Source organism: Nicotiana tabacum, chromosome 16 (assembly GCF_000715075.1).
Source record: "Nicotiana tabacum cultivar K326 chromosome 16, ASM71507v2, whole genome shotgun sequence".
NCBI classification, from domain to species: Eukaryota; Viridiplantae; Streptophyta; class Magnoliopsida; order Solanales; family Solanaceae; genus Nicotiana; species Nicotiana tabacum.
The window spans coordinates 34,965,959-34,975,854 of NC_134095.1; the positions used below are offsets into that span (position 1 = coordinate 34,965,959).

General features: G+C 37.8%; 2 protein-coding genes across 2 annotated transcripts; one reads left to right on the forward strand and one right to left on the reverse strand.

Moving 5' to 3' along the window:
• Positions 1 to 737: 737 nt before the first annotated feature.
• Positions 738 to 1,454, forward strand: LOC142170192 (uncharacterized). The gene has a single exon (XM_075232037.1). The coding sequence runs from the start codon at positions 738 to 740 to the stop codon at positions 1,452 to 1,454; it is 717 nt and encodes a 238-aa protein (XP_075088138.1).
• A 6,006-nt stretch (positions 1,455 to 7,460) lies between these two features.
• On the reverse strand, positions 7,461 to 9,258 carry LOC107782836 (serine/threonine-protein kinase-like protein At3g51990). Its single transcript, XM_016603773.2, has one exon. The coding sequence runs from the start codon at positions 8,961 to 8,963 to the stop codon at positions 7,491 to 7,493; it is 1,473 nt and encodes a 490-aa protein (XP_016459259.1). The 5' UTR covers positions 8,964 to 9,258; the 3' UTR covers positions 7,461 to 7,490.
• Positions 9,259 to 9,896: the final 638 nt, after the last annotated feature.

Genomic DNA, 9,896 nt, shown 5'->3' on the forward strand with positions numbered 1-9,896 from the left:
GTATGAGTATTGCAAGATCGACACTTAATATTCTTACAAGTTTATTGAAATAGTTGCTAACTAAGCTGAGTTAACTATGATTAAAGTCTAGCTATATTAGATGATTGTTATTACTGTTAAAGCAGTAGTTAGAAGTGTTATTAAGAGTTAGTTAATTGCACATGTAGTGCACGTGAAGTTAGCTGCTTTCATCTATAAAAGGCAGTCCTTGTATTCTTTAGCTTAATGAGAAAACATTCCTTCTTCTTTTTCATTTCCAGATCTTAGATTCTAGAAGGATCTTCTCTGCATGTGCCCTAATTCACTGCTCCATTGTGAAAGCTTCATCTCTGTCATCAATTCTTCATGTGAAGTTAGCTGCTTTCATCTATAAAAGGCAGTCCTTGTATTCTTCAGCTTAATGAGAAAACATTCCTTCTTCTTCTTCATTTCCGAATCTCGGATTCTAGAAAGATCTTCTCTGTATGTGCCTTAATTCACTGCTCCATTGATAGAACAGTGAAAGCTTCATCTTTGTCACCAATTCTTCATGGTATCAGAGCTGCGATCGTGAGGATTTGATCCTGCGAGAAGATCCGGCGAAATTGAAACAATTTTTGGTAGACAAGGCTGGAGACGAGGTAATCTCACTCGACCATAACCACCCGCTATTTCTTCAAGCACGAGACACTCCACGACTAGTTTTAATCCCAATTAAGCTCGCAGTGCCAGAAAATTATGCCTTATGGAGCAGGGCAATGAAGCTAGCACTGAGAGAAAAAGGTAAGCTTAGATTTGTAGATGGTGCATGTACTAAAAGTAGGTACAGAGGTGAATTGGTTGAGCAATGGGAAAAATGCAACGCGATAGTACTATCTTGGATTGGAAGTACAGTTTCGAACCAATTGATGCCAAGGATCGTTTATGCCTCAGATGCTAGGAAGGTGTGGAATGATTTTCAGGAGATATTTGATCGTTCAAACCTAACAAGGATCTATTACCTTTGGTCTGAGATTGCAATGATGAGACAGGGAACAGATTCAGTAACAAACTATTACACTAAAATGAAAGATCTATGGGATGAAGTGGATGTTTTGGCCCCAATTTCTTGTTGTGATTGTGAAGAGTCAAGACCTTCAATTAAACATCTGAAATCTCAGCGTGTGTTGCAGTTCCTTATGGGCTTAAATGAAAGCTATGGGAATGTAAGGAGTAACATACTTTCATGGAGACAAGTAGTTACTATTAATGAAGCTTATGTAATTGTGCCACAAGAGGAAAATCAAAGAACACTTAGTGTGGTAGATATACAGAGGGATCCACTCACTATGTTAGCAAGAAGGGCACAAGGATTCAAGCCTAAAGGCATAGGGTTGATTTGTGAACATTGTGGGTATAAAGGTCATTTGAAGGAAAATTGCTACAAAATTATAGGTTATCCCCCAGATTTTAAGAGTAAGAAGAAAACTAGATAATTTAGTGGAGTTTCAGGTAAGGATGTCTAACGGGTGGGCCGGGCCGGGCTGGGTAGGGAAATGTTGGAATCGTACGGGTTACGAACCGGGCCAGTTACGAGTTAGGAGTTACCGGGCTTAACGGGTTCGGGTTCATCCGGGTAAAAAATGAACCGTAAAGGTTACGCGTACAAAAGGCTGGGCCGGGCCGAGTTAGTGTAATTTTTAATTTTTTTTTTTTTTTTGTATTTTGTATAACTATTGTAAGTTATATTAATATAAAGTAAAAATATAAATAATACAATGAATATGGGAAAAATTATACTTATAAATTGCAAGTGCTACATTTATTTCAAAATTACAAATTGAAGTTTGCATTTAACAAGTAAATTAACGAAAAAAGAGTAAAACTAAATTTTCATGCATAATAATGCTTCAAATTAATCTAACAAACTAAAACATTAAGCATAAATACGTCTAATAATTTTAAAATAACATAAATTTTCTCAAATCAACTTAAATACGAATTTCTGGAGGACGCTCAAGACAACTCTTCATATGCCTCCTTAAACAGCCTGTGCCCACACACTTTGTACGAAGATTTAAGACTCGACCACAGTTCTAGCACTTTACTTTGTGAACTTCTTCATTACTACCACCTCGTTTTCCCAAACATATGAGCGCACTCTAGAAGTATGGGGCATGATTTAACTTGAATTGAGAATTTGAGTTTGAGAAATGAGAGATGAGTGAAGAAATGAAGAAGAGGGGGGTGTATTTATAGTTTTTCAAAGGGCTAAATTAGTAATTACAAAAAGTGTTAAATTTAAAAAAAAATATTGGCACAAAAAGGGCTAAATGTGCAAAACAACCGTTGGGCGAACGGTCAAAAAGTAGAAACATTAAAAAAAATTAAAAGTAGCCGCTATACCGGTCTGGGCCGGTCCGGGCCGGGCCGGTTAACTAATTCTACAGTAAATCGTATTGACCGGGTTTGACCGGTCCGATTGCACGAAGGTAAACGGACCAACCCCCTTACCCCATTAACACAGCCCTCCCGACCCCCTTCGTACCGGTCTGGGCCGATTCCGGTTTCAAGCGATCTGGGCCGGTCCGGAAACAGGTTGACCCGGCCTGTTAGACACCCTTAGTTTCAGGTCAGCAGGGCGGCAGAGCAAAGCCTAGTGGAGGATTCAAACCATATGCCAATAATGAAACTACTGAAGCTCAGCAGCAAAGACATTTCTTCACTGAGGAAGAATACTCACAGTTGATGGACCTCCTAAACTAGCCACCATCAAATGATAACACCTTAAATGTGATGGCATGTATTGTTACATTGCTATCTAGTACCTATGCCTGTGAGTGGATAATTGATTCTGGAGCATCTCATTATATTATACCATGCAAGAAACTATTAGAAGAACAAAGGAGCTTGGAAAAATAACAAGACAGTAGAGTGCAGGTGCCAATAGGAAGTAGATCTTCCATAGCATGTGCAGGAAGTACAATGATTTTAGGAAGCCAAAAAATCACAAATGTACTACATGTCCCAGATTTCAAATTCAGTCTGCTTTTAGTGTCAAAGTTAACCAAGGAATTGCAGTGTAGAGTCACTTTCTTCCCTAAATTCTGTGTGTTTCGGGGACTCTACAATGGCAAGGTAATGGGGATTGGTAGAGAGAGTAATAGTCTTTACATTCTACAAAGAGAGTTCAAACCCATAGTAGGAGCAACAGTAACTGAAGAAGTGAATGAAGCAGAACTATGGCATCTTAGATTGGGACATCCATCAACAGTTGCTATGCAATATATTCCTAGCTTAAAGAATAAAGTCAATAATACAGTATAGGAGAATTGCTCAGTATGCCCAATGGCAAAGCAGATCAGGTTAAGCTTTCCTGTTAGTAAGAGTAAATCTAGTAGTATTTTTCAATTGATTCATGTTGATGTCTGGGGCCTCTATAGAAAGCCAACGTTTGACAGAAAACAATATTTTGTTACTATAGAAGATGATTACAGCATATATACTTGGGTCTGTTTGATTCAATCCAAATGTGAAGTTTCAATTGTACTTAAAGACTTCTTAGTGATGGTAAAAAATTAGCTTTATGTTTGTGTAAAAGTACCGAGATCAGACAATGGCACAGAATTTTTTGGTTCACAATGTAATGAGATGTTGTTTTCCTATGGTATAGTTCATCAAAGTAGTTGTGTCTATACTCCTCAATAAAATGGAATAGTTGAGAGAAAACATAGACACATCTTCGAGGTAGCAAGGGCTTTTAAAATACATAGTTCAATTCCAACTAAGTTTTGGGAGAGTGTGTGAAAACTGTAGTCTATTTGATCGACAAATTACCTACTACTGTACTAGATGGAAAAATACCCTATGCATTGCTTTATGGTAAAGAACCTAGGCTAGATCACCTAAGGGTGTTTGGTTGTTTATGTTATGCAAGTAGCCTGCGCAGGGGTGATAAACTGGCCCCAAGGGCAAGGAGGATAGTTCTGATGGGGTATTCTGAGGTTCAAAAGAGATATAGGCTATTTGACCTAGATTCCAAAACCTTTTTTGATAGCAGGGATGTAAGTTTCACAGAAAGGATCCTTCCTTTCAGAGCCGTGCTAGTTGAACATGAGGAGGAAGTCCTGTTCATGCAAATAAATGATGCAACATCACCACCAGACCACTCTCATGTGATGCAGCATGATCATAATAATAATACTACAGTAACAGAAGAACCAACATGGCAAACAGAAGCTGAAACTCCCACCATTGCCACTCATGAAACAAATGCAGCAGATAGCACATCACCTTCTCAACATGCTGAGGATCCTGCAGATGCTGATGATCCAATGGAGACACATGGTATTTCATTACAAGAGGTTGAATCAATGGCAGAAGAGCCTCATGCTGCAGAACAGCCTACCACTACTGAAGCAGTTGTAGACAATGGCAGAGGCAAGAGAAATACCAAGCCACCAATATGGCTTAAAGATTATGTAACCTCTAGAAGCGATGCCCCTAATTGCTTATACTCCATCAATAACTATGTGGAGTATGATCACTTATCCACTAGGTATCAAGAATACCTAAATTTGTTCTCATCACCCACAGAGCCCAAGAATTTTAAGGAAGCATCCCAAGATCAAAAATAGATTGAAGCTATGCAGAAGAAAGTCAATGCCTTAGAACAAAATCAGACCTCGGAATTGGTGGATCTCCCTAAAGGGAAGCAGGCAGTTGGATCAAAATGGGTGTAGAAAGTCAAATACAAACCAAATGGAGAAGTAAACCAGTACAAAGCCAGAATCATGGCAAAAAGGTACACTCAGCAGGAAGGTTTAGATTATCATGAGACTTTCTCACCAATTGCTAAAATGGTGACCATCAGAACATTGATCAGTGTTGCAGCTTCAAGGAATTGGCCTCTGTATCAGATGGATATAAATAATGCCTTCCTACAAGGTGACCTATTAGAGGAAGTCTATATGGATTTATCTCAGGGGCTTCAAAAGCAGGGGGAGTATAAAGTCTGTAAGCTGTTGAAGTTACTATATGGCTTGAAATAAGTCTCTAGACAGTGGAATATCAAACTCACAAATGCACTACAATCAGCCAAGTACATTCAAAGTCCATATGATCATTCTTTGTTCACAAAGAAGGAAGGTAAGGAACTAGTCATTGTCTTAGTGTATGTAGATGATCTACTTATCACTGGGAACAACAAAAGATTAATTGACCAAGCAAAGAGTACATTGCACAATAATTTCAAAGTCAAAGACCTAGGTGAACTAAGGTATTTCCTAGGAATTGAAATTTTCTGATCACATGATGGCATATTGCTCAATCAGAGAAAATACACTCTAGAGTTGATCTCTGATGTTGGCTTGAGTGGAGTTAAGCCTGTGAATACACCTTTGGAAGTAAATGCTAAGTTCACTACTATGGATTATGATGAACATGTAGGGGGTATTACAGATCATATACTTCCAGATGCTACTCCTTATCAGAAGCTCATTGGGAAATTACTCTACTTAACCATCACTAGACCTGATATTAGCTTTGTTGTACAGGTCCTAAGCCAATTCATGCAACAACCTAAAACTTCACATTGGGAAGCAGCATTTAGGCTGGTTAGGTATTTGAAAGGGTCACCAGGTCAAGGGATTTTGCTGAAGAACAGTCCTTGCACAGAACTGACTGCATTTTGTGACAGTGATTGGGCAGCCTGCCCAAACACTAGAAGATCTGTGATTGTCTACATAGTAACACTAGGGGACTCTATCATATCATGGAAGTCAAAAAAGCAGCACACTGTGAGTCGAAGCTCAACAGAGGCAGAGTATATGAGCATGGCAGTTGCAGTCTCAGAGGTGATATGGATAACAGGGCTGCTGAGAGAACTAAATGTACCTGTCACCACACCTGTGAAGTTGTTTTGTGATAGTAAAGCAGCTATATAGATTGCCTCCAATCTCATCTATCATGAGAGGACGAAACATATTGAGATTGATTGCCACTTTGTGAGAGGCATGATCAAAGAAAGGTTGATAGTGCCTGAGCATGTCAATACCAAACATCAACTAGCAGATTTGTTAACTGAAGCTCTGGGAACTACTCAGCATCAGCACCTTCTATCCAAGCTTGGAGTGCTCGATGTATTCCACCCTCCAACTTGAGGGGGAGTATTGAAATAGTTGCTAACTAAGCTGAGTTAACTATGGTTAAAGTCTAGTTATATTAGAAGGTTGTTACTACTGTTAAAGCAGTAGTTAGAAGTGCGATTAAGAGTTAGTTAATTGCACATGTAGTGCACGTGAAGTTAGCTGCTTTCATCTATAAAAAGCAGTCCTTGTATTCTTTAGCTTAATGAGAAAACATTCCTTCTTCTTCTTCATTTCCAGATCTCAGATTCTAGAAGGATCTTCTCTGCATGTACCCTAATTCACTGCTCCATTAATAGAGCAGTGAAAGCTTCATCTTTGTCACCAATTCTTCAAAGTTGATGCACGACAGTTATGATAAACGAAAATAATTATGGGAGGGGCTAAAGCCGCTATACATAAATGCTCTTAATTTCCATTATTATTGAAGAGGCTGAAGCTTTTATGATCTCTCAGTTACATCTCCATCATTAAACATTCCTAGCATTCCTCCATGCCTACTTTCTTAGCTACTTTTCAGTATTACCTTTATTGTTTTTAATCTTCTACTATTGGTATCTTTAATTTTCGATTTCCTTACGAACATGACATAGATGGTGCCATTTTGATGCATAATACCATGTTCAACTGTATCTTAATCGTCACTTATTAATTAATAGGACAGAAAAGGAGAAGCAAAACTCCAAAAGTATGTCTATTTAACAATACTAATTGATACAGGAATGCTTAAGAGATGAGTTCTAATGTTGGGCGAAAATAAGAAAAGTCAAATACTTTAATGCTTTTTATTAGATGAAAAATTTATATATCATAGAATCAGCTAACACAATGGGAATAAAAGGGGCATGACTCATGAGTACATGGTATTGCAACTTTTGAGAGAAAGTGACCTGCATTTTTTGCTTCTTTTGGAATATGTCTACATTAAATAGTTTGGGAGAACTGTAGCGAGTTCCAATCCTATTAAAATTTTAGTGATATTTGTAAAGTAAGTTTATGGATAAATTTTATATTTACTTAGTTACTTTAGATATAAAAGCATGCTCTCATGTGTGGATTTGATTCATTTTAACAAAGTAAACATGTGATTTTTTTCTTGCCGACAGATAACAGTACCGACAGATAACAGTACTTGATTCAGGGCCTATGTATACTCTAATTCGCGCCATATTAAATTAAATGACCCCTCATCTATATGTTAGATTTTCAATTCCATGAGCAAACACAATTTCTCTTTCAAGTGATAAATGAGTTTAATCATATAGCTCTCTTCCAACAAAAAAAGCTTCTCAAGACACAAGAAAATCTTAATGTTTAGAAAAAAGTACAAATTAAAAAAATAGAAGGAAATGAATAACACAAGCAGCAAAAATTTTATAATGCAAATCAATTCTCTCCCCTTGGGGATTCTTTTCCTACATTAACTAGCAATTTAGACTCCTCTAATTCTTTTCCATTAGGTTTCTTTACAAACTTAACCACAACCCCATTACTAATATTGTTCTTGTTCATTAACCTTGTACTACTTTGTATCATGCCCATTGATCTTGACTTACTCAACCTTACTGTAGGCATGTTCACAGCCAATCCTCCTTTCCTCCTGGTGTTGGCCAGATCTAACGGTTCAGATTCAATCTCATCAAGAGAACCAATAGATTTTGACCTAATAACTGGTTGGATTTCTTGCTTTCTATTTCCACCAATCACAACACTTCTTAATTCTACGCTCGTCACATTGGATACTTTCCTGTTTCTTCTACTTCCGACTCTCGAGATCTTGACAATTTCCATACTATCATCCAGGGGTTCGTATTTAACCACGCGCGTCGACTCTCTCACGCGCCCTACGCGCCGCCCAATGTTATTCCATATCGGCGAGCTCATCCGTTTATGCACCATTTTCAACCACTCCACTACTTCCGCCATCGCTGGCCGTTTTGCCGCCGTCTTTCTAACACAACGCGCCGCCACCACCGCCAGCTGCCGTAAAACACCATCGTCCTCCGGCCAACCGATTCTCGGGTCACAAATCTCTGCATATTCGCCGGATTTAATCAGCGGCACCGCCCAATCCACCACTGACGGCGGACTGTAATTAACATCAATTGCATTCCGACCGCTGATAATCTCCAGCAGCAAAATCCCAAAGCTAAAAACATCGGACTTTGTACTGAGATCGCCCGGTGCAAGATAAGCAGGATCCAAATACCCTAACGTACCGGCCGGCGGCGTACTTTTTACTATAACATCTTCCACGTGTCCTCTCAAAGACAATCCAAAATCACCAAGCCGAGCACTAAAATTCCCATCGATTAAAATATTCGACGATTTTATATCTCTGTGAATCACCGGCGGGTTCGAACAATGCAAAAAATGAACTCCCTTTGCAATTTGCAGAGCAAAACGGACTCTTCGGGCCCAATTAGGAGGTTTAGAAGAAGAATGAAGCAGTTCATATAAAGACCCATTAGGCATAAACTCAACGACGATTAATTTATTCTGGTTGTTGTCCACTGCGTAACCCAGTAAGTTAACGAGCCTAGGGTGGTGAACTCGGGAAAGAATTTCGATCTCATTTTCAGCTGGGGAATTGGCAGAACTGTTACGTGGTTCAGTTTGTTTGGTTTTTTTAACGGCTACGGTATTGAGTTTATTTTGATGAAGATGAGCTTTGTAGACATATCCATGGCTGCCTTTGCCAAGAAGATTGTCTTGAGAGAATGCATTGGTAGCTGACTGAAGCTCAGAGTAAGAAAATTCTCTGATTTTAAAGGGTTTATTTTTGCGATTCCTTTTTGGTAAGTTGTAAGAATCGCAGGTGGCGATTGCAGATTCTGCATTGCATGAAAAATAACCCATAAGTTAATAAGAATGTTGTTGAACGAATTAGGAAAGTGTTGTAATGTCGGATCTGAAAATGAAGAAATACTGGCGAGGAGAGAAAGGGAGAATAGTGTAGTGAGAAAAGAGAGAAGGCAGAGGCCATAACTGAGGGAAGAGTGAGTGGGTGAAAGTTTGAGGTGGTCGTAAAGACATAAAAAGCGGTAGTAAAAGGACGGATCTTTCTCTTTCTTTTATTTTTACAGCTTTTTTGAGAATAACGAATTGAATGGAAACTTGTGAAATGTGTAACCCCCATACAGATTACAAATTTAAATTGAAAATAAAAACAGAGGGAGAATATCGAATTGCTGAATACGTCCTTCAAGTATGTTCTTTGTAACAATTTGTCAATAAGTAAGTTTTTCAGTTAAAAATAATTATACATAATTCTATTACCAGTAATATTAATATTGGTATGAAAAATCGTCAAACTGTACTTGAATCTTTTGTCAATATTTGATAGAAACTTCATGCAATTATCTTTTGACTTTGTTAATGTCAAAAATATCTTTTGACAATGTGCCTACAGCTCGTTTTAATTTCCGTCCTTGGAAAATGCTCTCCGCATTTCACACTTACAGTTTTGATCTCCATATATATATATATATATATAAAGCATAAATTATTAAAAATAACAGTTTATGCTATGCAATATTTTTTTAATACTAAAAATTAATGTTATTACATTAACATAGTAATTGTATTCAATATATCCAAAATATACAAAACACGATAAAAACATTTAAAAAGGAAGAATTCTCATAATATTTATCATGATTGAAGAGAAATCTAGTGAGTGTTAACGGTCAAGATCACAAAAAAAAAATTATCTAACGACAATTCAAAAGATACAGGGAGCTGTCATTTGTTGTAACAAATGCAAAATGAGAGAAAAAATTAATGACAATT